The sequence below is a fragment of the Mirounga angustirostris genome, unplaced genomic scaffold (assembly GCF_029215605.1).
Source record: "Mirounga angustirostris isolate CCGP_5_RB_7025 unplaced genomic scaffold, mMirAng1.0.hap1 SCAF_5, whole genome shotgun sequence".
Classification (NCBI taxonomy): domain Eukaryota; kingdom Metazoa; phylum Chordata; class Mammalia; order Carnivora; family Phocidae; genus Mirounga; species Mirounga angustirostris.
Genome location: NW_026991713.1, coordinates 100,431,062 through 100,451,319, shown reverse-complemented (window position 1 = coordinate 100,451,319; position 20,258 = coordinate 100,431,062). Strand labels below are relative to the sequence as shown.

At 46.1% G+C, this 20,258-nt stretch overlaps 1 protein-coding gene across 1 annotated transcript in view; it reads left to right on the top strand.

The window, feature by feature from the left end:
• Nucleotides 1-1,372: 1,372 nt before the first annotated feature.
• SLC6A13 (solute carrier family 6 member 13) overlaps nucleotides 1,373-20,258 on the top strand; it is a 38,552-nt gene continuing 19,666 nt past the window's right edge. The window contains exons 1-5 of the mRNA XM_045874080.3: nucleotides 1,373-1,600; nucleotides 1,845-1,890; nucleotides 4,511-4,717; nucleotides 17,040-17,174; nucleotides 20,017-20,157. Of these exons, the coding sequence (XP_045730036.1) occupies nucleotides 4,516-4,717; nucleotides 17,040-17,174; nucleotides 20,017-20,157 (478 nt within the window). The 5' untranslated portion in view covers nucleotides 1,373-1,600; nucleotides 1,845-1,890; nucleotides 4,511-4,515. The remainder of the gene's footprint in view (nucleotides 1,601-1,844; nucleotides 1,891-4,510; nucleotides 4,718-17,039; nucleotides 17,175-20,016; nucleotides 20,158-20,258) is intronic.

Here is a 20,258-nt window from a genome sequence, read left to right as displayed (position 1 = left end):
GAAGGGAGGAGAGGGGGAAGCAGACTCCCCGCTGAGCAGAGACCCCCCCCCCCCCCCACACACACCTGATAGGGGACTCGATCCCAGGACCCTGGGATCATGACCTGAGCAGAAGGCAGACGCTTAACCGACTGAGCCACACAGGCGCCCCCAGGCACATTTGTTTTATCCTATTCCGTCATCCACCCCCACCCCTGCCCCCACCCCCTGACTGCTTCTTACTGTCTGGCCCGAGCCCATCTTTGCTCAGGGGTCTCCCGATCTCATCCCCTTCAGGAAATCTTCCCTGCTCACTGTGAATGATTTCCTAAGGACCAATACCAGCTACCATTCGAAGGCTTGCTAATTATCAAATGCTCATTATCTCCCGAAACCTCACTCAACCCTGCAAGGTAAGGAGTCGGCACCCCTTTTTATAGATTTCTCGAAAACAAGGTTTTGGAGCAACAAGGCCACAAAGGGGAAAGTGATGGAGGCGGGACTCCACCCTGGAGCATCTGGCCTGGGCGCCCAGGGCACGTCCGGGCCCAGCGTTTGCCCCAGCTCATGGCCTGGGGGCTCTGCCACCCCGCTCTGCTCTTGCCCCCACACGAAGTGCCCAATGTCCAGGACTGGCCGGCGGCCGCCTCCGCTTCCCACCCAGCTCTTCTGCTTAGGATGAGTTTAGGGCTTTGCTTTATTTTAAAGCTTGGCAATTTTTTCCCCTTATTGGTTTAAAAATTAAAAAAAAAAAAAATCAAACTAGCACATTGTTTAACAATCCAAAAAATCCTGAAGCTTCAAAAGCAGAAGTGAAAAATGTCCCTTACTTCATGTTTCATTTCCGGGCCCCAACCCTACCTTCCAGATAGGACTAGTATTAATTGTTTAGTGAATACGTTTTCAGACTTTTCTGTATGTATATATATATTCCGCCCCACCCCCGGCCCCCTTCTGTATGTATATAAATGTGTGTGTGTGCCAGGCGCCTGGGTGGCTCAGTCGGTTAAGGGTCTGCCTTGGACTCAGGTCATGATCCTGGGGTCCTGGGATGGAGCCCCATGTCAGGCTCCCTGCTCAGCGGGGCGTTCCACCCTCTGCTCCTCCCCCCGGGCTCATGCTCTCTCTCTCAAATAAATGAATAAAATCTTTTAAAAATGTGTGTGTGTGTGTTGAGGAAGTTTTTCTGACTTCTCAGATTTCTGTGATCTACGTATCTTTATTCTTTTTTTCTGGCAAGTTTTCTTTTATTGAATTTTATGCATATAATTTTGCCAGTAAAACAAAAAGTAAAAAATAAAAAATAGATAATATGGTACAACCTGCCAAAATAATGATTGATATTTTTTCATTCCATTAATGTATTTTTTTTTATTGAGGTATAGTTGATTATAGTTGATATGACATTAATTTCAGGTGCCCATATGTATCTTTATTCTTCATCGCGGTCCACAGCAAATCATAAACTGCAGAAGGATAAGAGAAAAGTACATTCAGTCTACGGGGCACCCAACCAAAGGAACACCTATTCCTGATGGGAGCATAGGAGCACTGGAGCTGCAGAAGGGGCGGAAGGCGGGATCCCTCCAGGGAGCCCCTGAGGTTGCCAGAAGGAAGAGCGGTGAGCTCTGGGGAAGACAGCCTGCTGCCTGGCCGGCCTCACAAGCAGCTGGCTTGACCTGCCGGGGTGTGCTCACACTCCCCGGGCTGTGAAATCACTCGCGTGTGAGTGGTCTGGTGCTCAGGGGAGGGAGGGGTGGGGAGGCAGGAGGCGGAATGTGGGCCGGGCCAAGTTTAGGATTACAAGTGCGGCTGGGGGTCAGAGCCACACTTTAAATAGCCAGCACCTTCCCCTTTCCCCTTAGATAATTCTTCTCCCCCGACTGGACCTCTGGCAGCAACTGCACTAAGGTTGGTGACATTTTCTCCTCTCTCGCTCTCTCTTTCTTCTGTTTCTGGGTCTCAGACTACAGGTTGGTAAGATCATAGGACTTACAACCAAAGGATTTTTCATCCTTCTCGAAAATATGTCCTGCCATTTATGTGTGCATGTGCAAAGACTAGATGCTATATTCTGGGCTTTCTGAAGCTCCAGTGGCCGTGGACTTGAGGAACCATGTGCTTCAGAGGACGAGAACCCTAGACTGAGAGGAAAGAAAGGCTTTCTTCTCTGTGAGATGAGACAATGAACAACTCTTTGGCAAGACTGAAAGAAAATAAAAATTTGAGCGCCTGTTATTCTACTAAGTGCTTTACTTTATATATATCGCTTCACTTAGTCCTTCTCACCTTCACAGAGGAGTGAACCGAGGCTCAGAGTAGTTAATTCACTTCCCCGGAGTCAGCGAGTGGTACAGCGCAGAGCTAAGATCTGTGCCCGGCTTGTCTGGTTGTACACCTTCTGATGGCACTGGGCCACCTCTGAGAAGCAGTACCCTAATGAGGCCAGGGACCCGGGAAGACTGCTGTTTCTTCTAGGGCCTGGGAGGATGAAAGAGTGGAGGGAGATGACGTTCCACCATAGGACAGCACCCATCGGTTGGTAAAGGGAGGCTCAGAACCAGCACAAGACGTTAGACAGTCTTCTCGAAAGGACTGAGGAACCTTCTTGGGACCAGCTGGTTGGGTTTCTCCTTCTTAGCTCACAATCTTTGGAGCTTATTCCCTAATTTATCAAATAAGCAAAGGTGCCTACTGTTCCTTGACTTTCTCCGTGACTTTTTGAATCCCTGTGGTAGCCACGCTGGGGAGGCGGAGTCAGAGGGGAGTCTGGGCAGATGAGGCTCCCACTGAGAAAGTGCTGTTAACGTGAATTTTTCTTGAGGCGTATGAAAAAGTCCATCTGCCTACTTCTCCAGAAAAAGGACCATTGTATAGAATCAGGAGGGAGTCATCAGAAGATGCTATTGAGACATGCTGGGAATGGAATGGAATGGAATGGAATGGAATGGAATGGAATGGAATGGAATGGAATGGAATGGAATGGAATGGAATGGAAAGAGCAGGGACAGAGTGGGTTCAAGTCCCACCTATGCCGTCGCCTGGCTGTAGGGTAGCAAACATGTTACTTTACCTCTCTGAGCTGCAGCTTCCTTATTTACAAAGCAGAGCTAACACTGCTTACATATCAGGGTGGTTGTGTGGTTTAAAGGAAACAAATACATGCAAAGAGCTTAGTAGTAGTTGCTCACTAAATGTGAGCCATATCCAATCTTATCTTCAATCCCAGTAAGAGTCTAGAAGAGGACAGTGAAGCATTTGGAACAGTGGTTCTTTATTTATACCATAACAGATTCCTATGTGTGTCATCACCAAAAAGGAAAAAAGAACCCATAGTTCATCTTTCTCTTATGTTGACTTTAGAGAGACATGGAAGATCAGCCCATCTTCATCAGAATTCCAGGGCCCACTCAGCCTCTCTCATCCTTTGGGAGGATTTTTAAATTTTATTTGTTTTTAAAATGATGTTGCCATTAAAAAAAAAAGTTTATTTATTTACTTGAGAGAGAGAGAGAAAGCACAAGACGAGGTAGGGTCAGAGGGAGAAGCAGACTCCCCACTGAGCAAGGAGCCCGATGTGGGACTCGATCCCGGGACTCTGGGATCATGACCTGAGCCGAAGGCAGTCGCTTAACCCACTGAGCCACCCAGGCGCCTGGGAGGATTTTTTTTAAAACTTGTTTTTATTTTAATATTATAAAATAAATCATGTTCTTTGATGAAAATGTAGAAAATAGAAATAAGGAAAACATTCCTATAATCCAACCACGGAGAGAGAACCATTTTGATAGCTATCCTAATCTTTTATTGTATACACTTTATAAAATATTTTCCACGCATAATCATATCATAAATGCTCTTTTATAACTTTTTGCTTCACATATTGTGAACACTTTCATTTCATTACATTTTCTTCTGCAACACAATTTTTGATGATTGTATAACAGTCCAGTGTATGTATGTGCCATAATTTATTAACCTATCTACCATTTTGGGACATTTATGTACTTTCTAATTTTTTGCTGTTGTAAACAATGGACATCTTCGATGCCAAATCCATAGCCACAGTCACAGCTATTTCGCTAGACTAAATTCCTGCGAGGGAAGTTGGTGGCCTTGAGGATCCTTTCAGCTGTCCCCAGCATGCAGAAATACAGACACTGAAGGGCATGCTAACACAGACGAAGTGAGTCGTAGGCTGGCAGGGAGAACTTAGACAACCCAGCGGCCATGTGAAGTCTTCCATATCCACAAGCCCCAACCCAAGAGGACCTGCCGAGTGGAAGCCATGCCTGTACCTCAGTATTCATGCTTTCTTCCTGAACAGGAAAGGAATATACATTCGCAGCAGCTGTTCCTCAGCCTTTACCAGTAAGAGCTGCTAAGGAGAACACGGGTCTTCAGGCAAGGGGATAGGGACCTACTTTTTCTTCTAGTGCACTCATTGCCCTGGGAATCTGCTGGTGAAGGAAGGGGAAGGCTTTCCTCCTAGGATTCCCAGCAGCAACAGAGCACTCTGCTTGTTTTCCAGGTGGGATGGATAGCAGGGTCTCGAGCACAACCAGTAATGGAGAGACAAAGCCAGCATATCCAGTCATGGAAAAGGCGAAGGAAGATGGCACCCTGGAACGGGGACACTGGAACAACAAGATGGAGTTTGTGCTGTCAGTGGCCGGGGAGATCATCGGCCTCGGCAACGTCTGGAGGTTTCCCTATCTCTGCTACAAAAATGGGGGAGGTGAGAGCCACTGCGCCACCCCACCCATCCCTGGAAGGAGGCTGTCTCCAACTCCCGCACTTACTGCCCCTCTGGGGAGTTCCATGGGTGCATAGAAATGCTGGAGTTGGAAAGACCCTTACAAGTCAGGAAGGACACTGCAGGAGACTGAGACCTAGAAAGTCACGTGACTTTCCCAGGGGGTTTTCTGTACTGGTATGGCATCCTAGGAATATGAACGTGGGTTTGGAACCAGATGGATCAGAGTTCGGACTCTGGCTCTGCTACTTAATCTCTGTGTAATCTTGAGCAAGTCATGTAAGCTGTCAGAGCCTCCGCTGCTCTTCCTGTAAATTAAGATAGTAGTACCTGCCTTTCAAGTTGTTGTAAGGATTAGAGGTAATGTGTGTCAAGTGCTTAATAAATGGCAGCTGCGGTGAAGACGATGTTGATACTGAGCTGTCCTGCAGTCATGAGACCCCTCAGTCTGTGTCTTCCCTATGCTGCTGACGTCACGACATTCCCCAAGGCAGTCATTACCCAACCCCTCCCCGTGTCATAACCTTTGGTACCAGTGGCTCGCCCTTAAAAATTCCCCACTGAAAGTCTGTGTGTAGGTGGTATTAACTCCAACTGTTTCCTCGGCCTTTTTTGGCTTCTCATTCCCCCCACCCCGTTGCAGCCCGCTGGGGTAGCTCTGCTCCCCGCCAGCAGTGGTGGTAATTTTCCGACCAGTAACTCACTCCCAGGGCATTCCAGACCTCTGTGGATTTCTCAGGTCCTGAAGCGTCCTGGGTGAGCCGTAGGTTAGGAAGATCGCCTTGTGGATGGGTAAAGCTTCCAGGTGTTGGGGATCCCCAGATCTGGTTTGGAAGTGAGACTGCAGTCTGGGCTGGGGGAAAGGGAAATGCCGAGGTAGGTCACGTGGGGAAATGCTGAGGGCAGTGGTTGTTTTGTGGGCCACAAGGATTGGACGGTACCCTCATGTAAACACTTAGCCTTTTCCAGGGAAGCAGGAGCCTCCAAATGCATGGAGCTCCGCCTCCCCATGGTTTTGGACAGTGGAAGTGGGAGGGCTGGGTTGGGGGGTACAGAGGCGCGCTGAACCCCTGGAGCCCTATTCTCAGGATTGTGGCAATTGGAGGACTGGTCTTGGAGTTGGAAGTTAACGTGTATGTTTCCAGAGGGGAGGGGATGGGCTGATATGTCCTTTCTTCCTGGGGATGTCTGGCCAGCAGCCTGAAATCACAGGCCTTTTCCATGTGCTCTGTGAGGGAAGGAAGGAGGTCATCCCACTTCGAACCTAGCCTTGGACACTCCACATGCTTGCCTTCAGTGAACTGGGTGGAGGGACGAGGCTGCTCCAGGGCAGAGGAGGAGTCTGGGGGCTAAGTGGGGCTTTGGGACTCTGTACCTGGAGCCTAGTAACCAGCTTAGCTCCTCACATGGCAGGAAGATTAGGAAGTGAGAAGCTTTCCCCAAGCCTCTCTGGAATTGGGTAAAGGTTGGCCTGGGAATTAGCAGGAGTGGCACGAAGAGGTGGGAGGGAGTGATTTCCAGTGATTTCTGGCACAAAACCACTGGGCTGAAGAAGGGGAAGCAAAGGGAGCTGTGCCCAGGAGCCATGGGGGGGTGTGGGCTCACTCCGTTGAGGGGAGCTTGTCTGGCAGTGTTTGGATCTGAGCTCTGCCCCAGGGTTCTGTGGTAAGTTTGTGCAGGCCCAGGAGTATGTGACACTGTCTCGGGTGGAAAGGCAGGCCCAGGAAGCATATCAGGGCCCCTTGGTTCTTGCCACGGGCCTGTGACGGAAGGGGGTGGGTGTGACTGACGGCTTGTGGCTGCTCCCTCCCTGGATAGAGCCGGCCTTCCTGCACGCTGATTCTGATCAAGAGTGGAGACATTTTCAGGGGTCCTGGATCCAGTCAAACTCTGTTTAATCCCTAACACTGCCACCCACAGTCTCTTCCCTTGATCAAGAGCAGGGCCTTAGGACTCCTCTTTTCCTTGATGGACGACAACAGCTGGAGGGAAGTGTTCTGAGGGGCTTTGGAGCTAGAGGCTGATGCCCAGGTTTGCTCTGAAGGGCAGGAGTCATCCAGGGCCACCGGGCGAATTAATGGAAAGCCTCCTTTGCCAAGGTAAGGGGAACTCACTGAGGGTATGTGCGGTCATTAGAGGGACTTAGACAGGCCTGGTTTTTGGTGTTCCCAGCAGTTTAACCTTTCTGTCATCACTCAACTCCCCTCGCCTTCCTGGGAAAGCAAGCTCCTACACAGAATGGGCCCCAGCACTTCCTCTTCTCACCTCCTTGTCTGGCAAGGAACAGACTGATGCCTCTTTCTGATGGGACCCTTTGTCACCTGTATGGGGCAGGAAGGTGAGGAGAATGGAGATCACTTACATTGATTTGACCCTTTTTCCTCCTGGTGTAGAGATTTTATTTAAACCCATGGTTCTCCAACTGGGATTTGGGGATGAGAAGAATGTTCTGAGCAAGTTCTGGAGAAAGATGCTGGGGTACTCTGGGGTGTACCATGTTCAAGTAATGGACCCTATCGGCCTGTTTCAGGGCCCTTTCTTCAACTTCCCAGCCTTGAACAGCCACTTTTATGCTTGGGGGAAGAGTGGGAGGATAAGCTAGGCACTTTATTATTATCCGTATTTGTTCAGTGGTGAGGTCACGGATGAAAAACTCCCCAAAACATAATTTTAGTTCCAAATGTAAATACAAATGATGTCTTCTTTGGTTCCTTCCAGCTTTAACATTTGGTAGATCCCAATTAGAAGTGAGTTCCCAAGCAGAGAAAGGGCTGAGACAAGAATATGATAGAAAAGCAGGTGAACAGTGAAACACTATAGTCGAAAACCAGAGAAGCTGAGAAAGTGATATAAAGAAGCCCATCTCAAATCAAAAGCAACCAGTAGGCTTTTCAGGGAGAGGGATGCGAGCGATGCCTGCCTCAATCATCTCCGCAGTGAGCACCCTCCCTGCTGTCCAAAACCTGTGGCCAGCCCACCCCCTAATGGCTTTCTGGAGTCTCCAATCTCAGCCAGTTGCCCCCACACACAGCCCACCAAGCCCCGACCCCGACCGTGTCATTCAACAGCAATTACCGGCTACATTCCATTTGCCCAGAATGCTTCCAAGTTGTTGGGATCCATGTACGAACAGAACAGAACAATTCCCTGTCCTTGTGGGGCTTACATTCTAGAGGAGGGAGACAGACAATACATAATAAACATACTAAATAGGAAAATTATATAGTATATCAGAAGTTAAGGAGTGCTATGGAAAAAGACCAAGGAGAGCTGGGTAAAGGGGATCAGGAGTGTATGTGTGCGGGGTGGGGACACTGAGAACATTTGAGCCAGGGTTTGCCAGGAGTGAGAGAGTTGGTTGTGTGGATATTGAGGGTAAAAGTGCTCCAAGATTTAAGAGTCATAAAGCAAGAGGCTGACTGGCTTGTTTGAGGAGTTGTGAGGAGGGGAGCAAATAGAAGCTGGGGTCAGAGAAGTAAATAGGACGGGGGTGGCAGATCATGGAGATCCTTGTCAGTTATTGTGAGACTTTGGCTCTGGCTCTGGTGACATGGGAGAAAGGGCGGGGTTTTGAGCAGGAGTGGCATGATCTTACATTCTACTTTTTTTTTTAAAAGATTTTATTTATTTATTTGAGAGAGAGAGAGCACCAGAGAGAGCAGAGAGCACAAGCAGGCTGTGGGGCGAGGAGAGGGGCAGAGGGAGTGGGAGAAGCAGGCTCCCCGCGGAGCAAGGAGCCCGATGTGGGACTCGATCCCAGGACCAGACGCTTAACCTGAGCCGCCCAGGCGCCCCTGTGCTCTTACATTTTAAAATAATCTCTTCAGCTGCTGTTGAGAACTGGGTGTACAGGAGTCAGGGCAGAAGCGGACCAGTTAGGAGGCTGAAAATATTAGAGTCATCCTCGGTTCCTCCCCCTCCGCCAAACTGTTGGATCTATCTAAATACCCAGGTTCTGGGGGCTTCCGAACACGAGCCTTCAGCTGGGCTCTCTGCACTCTGGCTGCCAACAGACTGAGCTCCTCAACACCCAGAACCGCCTGGGACTGGAGACCCCCCCATGATGTACGCAGAACCTGACACTTCTTGTCACCTCCATTGCTCCTGCCTGGTCTCAGTGGTCCAAGGGCTGCAGCCTGAGCCCCGTGGAGGAAGGACGTGCTCTCCGCTGTGTTGTGGAAAGCCCCGAGAGGAGCAGGTGTTAAGAAGAACATAAAGAGTTGCGTTGTGGGAGCGCGGACTTGAGATATCTCTGAGCTGTCCACTAGGCAGTACAACACAGGAGTCTGGAGTCTGGGAGAAAGATGCGGAGATATAAACCTGAGGGTGATTAGCACTTTCACGGTGAGAAGAGAGAACAAGGAGTGGGGGAAGAGGAAGGACCAGCAGGGGACAGAGAAGGAGAAACCAGTGCAGAAGGACAACAACCAGGACACTGAAGTGTTTTGGGAGGCAAGGAAAGCGATGAGGTCAGGGAGGCCGGAGGGACAATGGCATCAGACGCTGCAGGTAAGTTAAGAAAGTTACGGAGGAGAATGGAGTGTTGGCTTTGGTGGCATGGGGGCCGTTGGTGACCTTGTAGGAGCAGTCACAGCGGGAGGCCGGGGCAATGACTGCTTGAGGTGGGTTCGAGGTAATGGGGGCAGAGAGGAATTAGAAATAGGAAGTATGGGTTATTTGGGAAAAGCTTGGGAGTGGGCAGAGGGCACGTCCGCTGTGTGTTCTCCCTCCTGGCTTGGAAGAAGCCAATATGAGGGCTGCGTAGTCAGGACAGTGTCTCCTGTGTGTCCAGCGGTTGTGGGGATAGGTCTCCTGCCTGGCCAAGTGGCCGAAGATGCTGCACATTTGTACTATTTCTCAAGCTCTCCACTCTCAGCTCCCTGGAGGGAAATGCAAACATGACCTTCCAGTGGGGCCTGTCCCCTAAAGCTCTAGCCATGGGGATGAGAAGTCTCTGGATAATCCAAAAGGCTTGATGTTGGGGGAAGGTGGTAGGAGAGGGTTTTAGTAATAGGATTCAATCTGCCAGGAGGGAATGTAAATTACTTGTCCACCAGTCTCAGCCCAGACAAAAACAGATCATCTGCCAACCATTTTATACTTAATTTCTTTTTTTAAAAAAAGATTTTATTGACTTATTACTTATTTTTTAAGATTTTATTTTTAAGTAGTCTCTGCACCCAATGTGGGGCTTGAACTCATGACCCCGAGATCAAGAGTCACACGCTCCTCTGACTGAGCCAGCCAGGTGCCCCTATACTTAATTTCTAAGTCCAGGTTGCTGAAAACCAGGGGCAGAAGTCACTTGTGCAAGGAATCGTTGGTTTTGCTAGTCATAGAACACCAGCTGGAAGTCACCTTGTGTGAGGACAGATGCTTCCTTTTTCCTTGTCCCTCCTTCCTACTGATCTTCAGTCTCCAGACACCCAGATCCTTCATGGGGCTTCAGCTGGGGTCTCTCCAGCTCCCTGGACCCTGGCTGCTGGCAGTCCAAGTTCCTCCACACCCGGAATGCCTGGAGACCCCATGTGAGGCGACAACAGAATGTCCCACAGCTGGATCTCTAGGAATACGGATCTTAGAGCAGCAGGCTTTGGGGGTAGGGCAGCCCTAGGCCACAGGGAGAGAGGCCACAGGGACACTAATGCAAAGAGGATTAAATAGTACCTGGCCTCCGGGAGACTGATCACCTTGATGCTGCTTGTTAGTATAAAGAACAAAGGGAAACGAGGAGCACTTTTTTCTCCATATAAGAATAATAATTGTGTGTAAGAATAAGTGATAGTTTGTTACCATTGTTAGTTAATGACTCAGCCCCCAGTAGTGGTCAGACTACTGTTGATTCTGGCACATAATGGCTCATGTATGCTCACCGCTGGGTTGCTCATGTGGAACCTCATCAGTTTAGGCTTTAAAATATTAGCTGGAACATTACAGAGGACACCACAGAATGGGTTCCTTTTGAGAAGGGTGGCCTGCAGAATTTCTAGGTTGGGCATGCGGACTCTCCCAGCTCATGGGGAAACATGCCAGGACATTTCAGAATTTGGGGAAGGAGACTAACCTGCTGGAATGGGAGAGCAGATAACTGACGTCCATCCTCCATCTCTAGGACTAGCTCCATCTTTTAATAGTGGTGACCTGGGCTTGAGTGGGGAAAGAGGCAGGGTGCCCCATGGGACCCCCACGTCTGCACCTGGGCCCCTCTGGAGCCCATCACTCCCCTGACCCTTTCCCCTTGTTGGGCCAGTGGCTCAGCTTATGGAGTGTGGACCTTGCCCCTGTGGCCAGCTGCCCACGTGCTCCAAGAGGCAGAGGACGAGGGGAGCAGAGCTGACCATGGAACCCACTGCAGTTAAACATTGGCTCGGTTTATTGGGAAAGAGCAGGTAGCATAAAGATGGGGGGGAGGGGCTCGAGCTGGGCTGAAAATTCTCTTTCTCTCCGTCTTTCTCTCTCTGTTCTCTTTCCTTTTCTGCCATGTTTTCAACTCTTAGCAGTAACTGTTCATATCAGCTACTGAGTTCTCTCTTCCTGAATTTTCCCTTCCTGCTCAGTAAGTCTTGGATTGATTTATGGACTTATTAGGCTGAGGTGTTTATGATCTTCTTTTTTTTTTTTTTTTTAAGATTGTATTTATTTATTTGACAGAGAGAGACACAGCGAGAGAGGGAACACAAGCAGGGGGAGTGGGAGAGGGAGAAGCAGGCTTCCTGCTGAGCAGGGAGCCCGATGCGGGGCTCGATCCCAGGACCCCGGGATCATGACCTGAGCCGAAGGCAGATGCTTAACGACTGAGCCACCCAGGCGCCCCTGATCTTTATTTCTTTGCCCTTGTGGTAATCAGGTGCTTTCCTCAGCGTGACTTATGGATGTGTAGACTACAAGCCAGAGATCTGGAAGGTGAAGAACTGCAGAATGTTATTCCCCATTAACTTCCATTTTAAACAGTTTTATTAAGATATAACTGATTTACGACAAAATGTACATATTTAAAGTGTACAGTTTGATAAGTTTTGACATGTGTACACTCATGAAACTGTTGCCACAATCAAGATAATGAACATATTCATGACTCCCCCAGGTTTCCTCCTGTCCCTTTCTCCACCTCTTACCTTTACTACCCTGTCCCAGTGCAGCCACAGACCTGTTTTTTTAATATGTCTTTCCAGTTTTATTGTGATATTATTGACATAACATATGCTAAGTTGTAGGCGTACAACATGAGGATTTGATACATGTGTCTGTTGTGAAATGATTACTACAATAAGGTTATTGGACGCTTCCATTCCCTCACATAATTAGCTTTTCTTGGCGATAACACTTAAGATCTATTCTCTTACCAACTTTCAAGTCTATAATACGGTATTGTTCACTATAGACACCATGCTGTGTACTTTCGATTGCCAGACCTTATTCAATTTATAGCTGCAAGGTTTTTTTTTTTTTTTTTTTTTTGAGAGAGAGAGAGAATGAGAGAGAGCACATGAGAGGGAGGAGGGTCAGAGGGAGAAGCAGAATCCCTGCCGAGCAGGGAGCCCGATGCGGGACTCGATCCCGGGACTCCAGGATCACGACCTGAGCCGAAGGCAGTCGCTTAACCAACTGAGCCACCCAGGCGCCCCTATAGCTGCAAGTTTATCTCCTCATTTCCCCCATCCCTGAGCCTCTGGCAATCACCACTGTACCCTTTAATTCCACAATTTTGGCTTTTTTTTTTTAATTTTTAAAAGTTTTTTTTGTTTGTTTGTTTGTTTTAGTAATCTCCTCACCCAACGTGGGGCTTGAACTCACAACTCCGAGATCATGAATCACATGCTCTTCCGACTGAGCCAGCCAGGCACCCCCAAATTTGGCTTTTTGAAGTCTGCATATAAGTGAGAACATACAGGATTTGCTGGGGTATTGAGCTCATGGTGGACGAGGCCTCTGGTGCTCTGGGCTATGGTTACTGGTCTGGGGCTGGAACATGAGCAAAGGGACCCTGGATGACAGCAAAGCTGGGTTGTCAGGTCCAGAAGGGACCTGACATCACTACTCTACTCCTCACTTTGCTAATGAGAAACATAAAGGAGAAAGGACACTTGCTTAGGGTCCCAGGAAGTTAGAGGCCAAAGCCAGAGGAGAACCAGGGTCTCCTGCCATCCAGGCCAGCAGGTGGGGAATGTTGCAGCCCTTGAACATACTATGTTTCTTATTCTCTCTCTGAAAATATAATGTCCTCAAGGTCTGTGCATGTTATCTCAAAAGGCAGGATTTCCTTCTTTTTTTTTTTTTTTTTAAGATTTTATTTATTTATTTGACAGAGAGAGACACAGCGAGAGAGGGAACACAAGCAGGGGGAGTGGGAGAGGGAGAAGCAGGCTTCCCGCGGAGCAGGGAGCCCGATGCGGGACTCGATCCCAGGACCCTGGGATCATGCCCTGAGCCAAAGGCAGACGCTTAACGACTGAGCCACCCAGGCGCCCCAGGATTTCCTTCTTTTCATGTCTTGATATTTAAAGTGCTTTTCTTTTAAGCAACATATCGCTGAGTCTTGCTAGTTTTTGTTTTGAAGCCACTCTGACAATCTCTGCCTTTTATGTGGGATGTTTAGACTATTTACATTTAAAGCAATCATCTAGTTAAGTTTAAATCTGTTCTCTTACTATTTGTTTTCTACTTGTCCTATCAGTTCTTTGTTCCCCTTTTCCTATCTTTCTGCTTTCTTTTGAATTAATTGGATATTTTTTAGTATTTCATTGTTGGCTTTCTTCCTTTGATGGCTTATTAGCCACAAGTCTTTGTTATATTAGTTGAATGATTGTTTTATTTTATTTTTTAAAAGAGACTTCACTTATTTATTTGTCAGAGAGAGAGGGAGCCGGCGCACGCGAGCGAGCTCAAAGAGGAGGGGGAGGGGCAGACGCAGAGGGAGAAGCAGGCTTCCCGCGGAGCAGGGAGCCCGATGCGGGACTCGATCCCAGGACCCTGGGATCATGCCCTGAGCCGAAGGCAGACGCTTAACGACTGAGCCACCCAGGCGCCCCCAGAATCTATGACTGTTTCATAAAGGAAGGCTTTTGAGCTTTTCCGAAATAGAGGCTGTATCACGCTTAGCTTTGACCCTCCTGTAGGCACACATTTAAATATGGAAGATGTTCAATAAATGATTAATGGATTTCACTGAAATAACTTTGTTTTTATTATGTTTTGTTCTCTAATTATTTTTTTAAGTTTTTATTTATTTGAGAGAGAGAGTGCATAAGCAAGGGAGGGGCAGAGGGAGAAGGACAAGCAGACCCCTCCACTGAGCAGGGAGCCCGATGTGGGACTCGATCCCAGGACCCTGGGATCATGCCCTGAGCCGAAGGCAGACGCTTAACCAACTGCCACCCACATGTCCCTGAATGATTGTTTTAGGTTTTGTAGCATGCATCTTTAATTCATCACAGTTCACCTTCACGTGATGTTATATCACTTTACATATAAAATAAATGTATTATTGTAAGGACAATAATACATTTCCATCTCTTTCCTCTTGACTTCTGTGCTCTTATTGTTACACATTTTACTTTTCATATGTTATAAACTCCACCTCATATTGTGTAACCACTCAGTTATCTTTCAAAGAGATATGGGTGATAAGAAAAAATTCTTAGATGTTTACCTATGTATGTGGTTACCATTTCTAACATTCTTTGTTCCTTTGTGTAGAATCATATTTCTCTCTGGCATCATCATTCCCCTCTGCCTGAAGGTCTTTCTTTAACCTTTATTATAGTGCAGATCTTCTAGTGATGGATTCTTTCAGGTTTTGCTTGTCTTAAGAAGCATTACTTCACTTTAATTTTTGAACAGTATTTTTATTGGAAGTCTAGCTAATAGTTTCTTTTTTCCTTCAGTGCTTTAACTAATGTGCTCTCTTACTGCTGTCTTCTCATTTGCATTGTTTCCAATGAGAAATTTGATGTCATCCTATCTTTGTTCCTCTGTACGTATGTGTCTTTGTTTCTCTGATGAATTTTATTTTCATTTTTTAAAAGATTTTATTTATTTATTTGTCAGAGAAAAAGAGCACAAGCAGGGGGAGTGGCAGGCAGAGGGAGAAGCACCCCCCACTGAGCAAGGTCCCTGGCATCATGACCTGAGCTGAAGGCAGATGCTTAACTGACTGAGCCACCCAGGTGTCCCTCTCTGGTGGCTTTTAAGATTTCCTCTTAAAAACTCTTAATCACTGATTTAAATAATTTATGATGTGCCTTGTTATAGTGTTTTTTATGTTTCTTATCTTGGGGCTCATAGAGCTTCTTGGATATGTGGATTTATAGTTTTCATCAAATTTGGAAAAATCTCACCCATTATTGTTTCAAATTTTTTTCTGCCCCCCCCCCCATCTTTTATCTCCTTCAGGGACTCCACTTGCTAGTATATTAGACTTTTTGAAATTGTCCCATAGCTCACTGACACCTTTTTTTTTAAACCTCTTTTCTCTGTTTTGGATAGTTTCTACTCTGTGGTTCAAGTTCACTAATCTTTTCTTCTCCTGTTAATCTGCCACTAATCCCATTCAATGTATTTTTCATCTCACACATTGTGGTTTTCAGCTCTAATTTTTTTTTAAAGATTTTATTTATTTATTTGACAGAGAAAGACACAGTGAGAGAGGGAACACAAGCAGGGGAAGTGGGTGAGGAAGAAGCAGGCCTCCCGTGGAGCAGGGAGTTGGATGCGATGCAGGGCTCGATCCCAGGACCTGGAATCTGAAGCAGACGCCCAACCACTGAGCCACCCAGGCACCCCTCTAATTTTTTTTTTTTTAAGTAGGCTCCATGCCCAACGTGGGGCTTCAGCTCACAACCCTGAGATTGAGAGTCGCATGCTCTACTGGCTGAGCCAGCCAGGTGCCCCTGTGGTTTTCATCTCTAGACATTTGACTTGGGTGTTTTCAGTATCTTTCACGTCTCTGTCTAACATTTTGAATATATAGAACACAATTATAATAATCACTTTAGTGTCCATATCTGCTTATTCTAACATTAGTGTAAGCTATGGGTTGGGTCCAATCAATTGATTTACTACTCATTATGAGTAATATTTTTCTGCTTCTTTGTTTTCCTGGTAATTTTTAATAAAGATTTTATTTATTTATGTGTTTATTTGAGAGAGTGAGAGAGAGCAAGTAGGGGGAGGAGGAGAGGGAGAGGGACAAGCAGACTCTGCGCTGAGTGTGGAGCCCAACATGAGGCTCAATCCCATGACCCTGAGATCATGACCTGAGCCAAAATCAGGACATGTTCAACTGACTAAGCCACCAGGTGCCCCTTTCCTGGTAATTTTGGATTGGACACCAGACCTGGTGATTTTTGCTTTATTGGTTGCTGAGTATTTTTATATTTCTATAAATATTCTTGAGCTTTGTTTGGAACCAGCGAAGTTATTTGATACTTTTGGGTTTTGCTTCTAAGATTTCTTAGAACCAGAGTTGTGCTGAATCTAGGGCTAATTATTCTTCATTTCTGAGGAAATGCCTTCTCTTTCCGATGCCCTGTGAATTCTGGGACTATCCAGTCTGACTGGTGGGAGCCAGCACTTTTCCCAACCCTGTGTGAACACCATTATTCTCCATCTCTTTGAACGGTTATTTCCCTTACCTTGGGTAGTTTCCTCATACATATGTGCTTATTTTTATTGGACCAGCACTCGGTTGAAAGCTAGAAGTGGACTCCCTGCAGGTATTTGTACCTCCCTCTGTGTGCTTCTTTTCTCTGGTACTCTGTGAACTCCTCTGTCTACCTTAGCAACAGATAGAGGGGTCCACCGTGAATAAAATACCAGCATTTCTAGCATCAGTACGCTTGTCTCAGCAGAAAGGATTGTGAAAACTGAAGCAGAAAGGATTACTAAAGGGAAATCTGATTTTAGTCTGCTGAAAGTCTCTATCTAGCATTAAAAACAGTCATTTCCTTGAAAAGAATTATAGTCTGTGGGCTATGTTAATGTTCCTGGATGTCCGTTATTCAATGAGTTCCTTGCTGTTGCCAAGTTATGTGTAATTGAGGTAATAATTGATGTTTGATGGGGAGCAAACCTTGGTAGGTATAGATTGAAACTTTCAGAGTGAAAGAAAGGGCTGGTTAGGTAACTTGGTGACTCTTGATCTCTGCTATGGCTCCAGACATCTGGAGAGAAGTCCCCCACAGTTTTGCATGACCCGCACCCCTGGGGATTCTGACTGGCAGGGTGGAGTGGTGATGGGAGGAGATGAATGTGGACCACGAGGAGGCTAGTGCCAGGTAACAGAAAGCCTGTTTCCCACCCACAGGAGCCTTTTTCATCCCCTACCTCATCTTCCTCTTTACCTGTGGCATTCCTGTCTTCCTCTTGGAGACAGCGCTGGGCCAGTACACCAGTCAGGGAGGCGTCACAGCCTGGAGGAAGATTTGCCCCATCTTTGAGGGTGAGTAGCCTTGTGCCTGCTTCCAGGATATCTGCATACATGTTAACCTTATTTGGGATGACTGGGTGGTTTAGTAGCAGTGCTGATTGACATAAGACTCTGTGTCTTCATGTTAAACCCTCCATTTGTGGGCCCAATGCTGCACTAATCACCCGATCTATCAGAGAATGGAGAAGATAGGGATGAGGATGGGAAAAAAGTCTTCAGATTAAATAAGTAGAGTGCAAAGCTATTTTAGCTATGTATTTTACGAATGTATAACAATGACTTTGTATTTTTCAAAACATTTAATTAATTGCAAGACATTTAAAAAGAATTTTTTTTTCAAGATTTTATTTATTTATTTGACAGAGAGAGAGAGACAGCGAGAGAGGGAACACAAGCAGGGGGAGTGGGAGAGGGAGAAGCAGGCTTCCCGCCGAGCAGGGAGCCCGATGTGGGGCTCAATCCCAGGACCCCGGGATCATGACCCGAGCCGAAGGCAGACGCTTAACGACTGAGCCACCCAGGCGCCCCAAAAAGAGAATTTTAAATGACAAGAAATATCAGTAATAATTCTACTGTCTTGACACAATAGCTATTTAAATTTTAGGGTGTTTTAATATTTCTTCAACATTTCTCTCTATATAGGATTTTCTTTGAGTTTCTATTTTAAAATAATTATATATTCTTAGAAAATTGCAAAACTAGTACAGAGAGGTCACATGTACACTTCACCCAGTTTTGCCCAATGGTAACATCTTACTTAACTATAAAAAAATCATAACCTGGAAATTGATATTGGTACTATCCACAGACCTCATTCAGATTTCTCCTGTTTTCCATGCACTTATTTGTGTGTGTGTGTGTGTGTGTATAATTCTGTTATTTTATCGTGTGAAGATTTATATAACCATCACCACAATCAACGTACAGACAGTCACATTATCACAAAGATCTCTGTCATGCTACTCTTTTACTCCTTTGTAGTCACACCTGCCCCTCCCTGCCCATCCCTAGCCCCTGGCAACCACTAATTTGTTCACTATCTCTATAATTCTGTCATTTTGAGAATGTTATATAAATGGAATTGTATGTAACCTTTCCAGTCTATAACTTTTCCAGATTAACTTTTTTAGTCAGCACAATGCCCTTGAGATCCATCCAGGTTCTTGTATAAAGAGTTCATTCTTCTTTATTGCTGAGTAGTATTCCATGGTAGGGACATCCCACAGTTCATTTAACCATCACCCGCTGAAAAACATTTGTGTTGTTTCCAGTTTTGGGGATTCGTTTCACTCATTTTTTGTTTTTCTCTGTATAGAGCTTACATATCTATTAATCTGGGATATACACAGTTTATGTCCCCACTTTCCAGTTAGTGTTATTTTCTTTCTTTCTTTCTTTCTTTCTTTCTTTCTTTCTTTCTTTCTTTCTTTCTTTCTTTCTTTCTTTCATTCTTTCTTTCTTTCTTTCTTTCTTTCTTCTCTTTCTTTCTTTCTTTCTTTTCTTTCTTTCTTTCTTTCTTTCTCTCTCTTTCTTCCATTCTTTCTTTTTTTTAGAGACAGAGGGTGGGGGAGGGGCAGAGGGAGAGGGGGAGAGAGAATCTTAAACCAGTGCAGAGCCTGACGACTCGGGGCTCCATCTCATGATCCTGAGATCATGACCTGAGCCAAAATCAAGAGTCGGACGCTTAACCGACTGAGCTACCCAGGCACCCTTATTTTCCATTTTCTACACAAGAATTTAACAATTGCATAAACTTCAATTGAATGGATATATCATAATTTACTTAACAGTTCTCTGTTTTGGGCTTTTTGCTTATTTTCAATTACTTATAAAATTGTTATATTCTGCTGTCATGTGTAATTGCTGAGATAGCTTTGCCCTTCTTTTTTGGGAATTATTTCTTTGGGATAAATTTCCAGGATTAGGATCGCTGGATCAAATGGACAATCAAGTTGATGTCTCTTGATCTGGCTTATTAAGTTGTCCTATGCAAGTGTTATATTGACTTGCTATGTCATTATATTTGAGTAAGCATCTTTCCCCCATATCTTTCACAACTCTGGGTATTTGGGGTTCCCAAACTTGTCTGCACATTGGAGTCACCTGGGGTCCTTCAAAATAACCCGAGGCTTGTGCCTAACCCCCAGAGATTGTGACTTAATTGGTCTCAGGTCTGGTTTGGGCTTTGAAATTTTAAAAATATTCCCAGGTAATTCTAATATGTGGACAAATTTAGAAACACTGAGTTACATCATTTGTAAAAAATTTCGCTATGGCTGTCTATGCAGAATGGTACTTCACCATTGTTTCCTTTTGCACACCTGCAATTATTAAGGAGGATCTAGTTGTATTTTCTCCTATGTGAATTGTCTATCCCTGCTCTTTTTTTTTTTTTTTTGTGCCAAGTAGGCTCTATGCCCAACGTGGGGTTCGAACTCACAACCCTGAGATCAAGAGTTGCATGCTCTATGGACTGAGCCAGCCAGGCGCCCCTGTTCCTGCCCTTAACATGTATTTTTATATTTCAAAAATACATCAGCATAATTCCAGAGAACATTAACTATTGGAATCTTCGAGTTAGTCTTATACATTTAAAAAATAACTTTAAATCAGTGAATTTTCAGAACTGATAAAGATGGAAGGACACAGGAAGCCAGGGTAGAGCACAATGGAAGGCAGGGAGAAAAGCCCCTCCTCACTTGCCAGGGAAGGAGACGAGAGAGCCAGGAACCTGGGCCCACCACTATCTTAGGGCTCTGATAGTGGAGTACAAGCCCCCTCCTAAACTGGGATGGGTGGCGTGTGAGAACTCTGTCCACTGTCCCGAGCCCAATTCTGCAGTTTTCCCTTGCAGGCATTGGCTATGCCTCCCAGATGATTGTCGTCCTCCTGAACATCTACTACATCATTGTCCTGGCCTGGGCCCTCTTCTACCTCTTTAGCAGCTTCACCGTCGACCTGCCCTGGGGAAGCTGCCACCATGAGTGGAATACAGGTAAGGTCATCCCTGGAGAGTCCATTTCCCCCTGCTGCTCTGCCACATTAACCAGGACTGGGATTAGCTGCATATCCCGGGCACCCATCCCCAACCTTAAC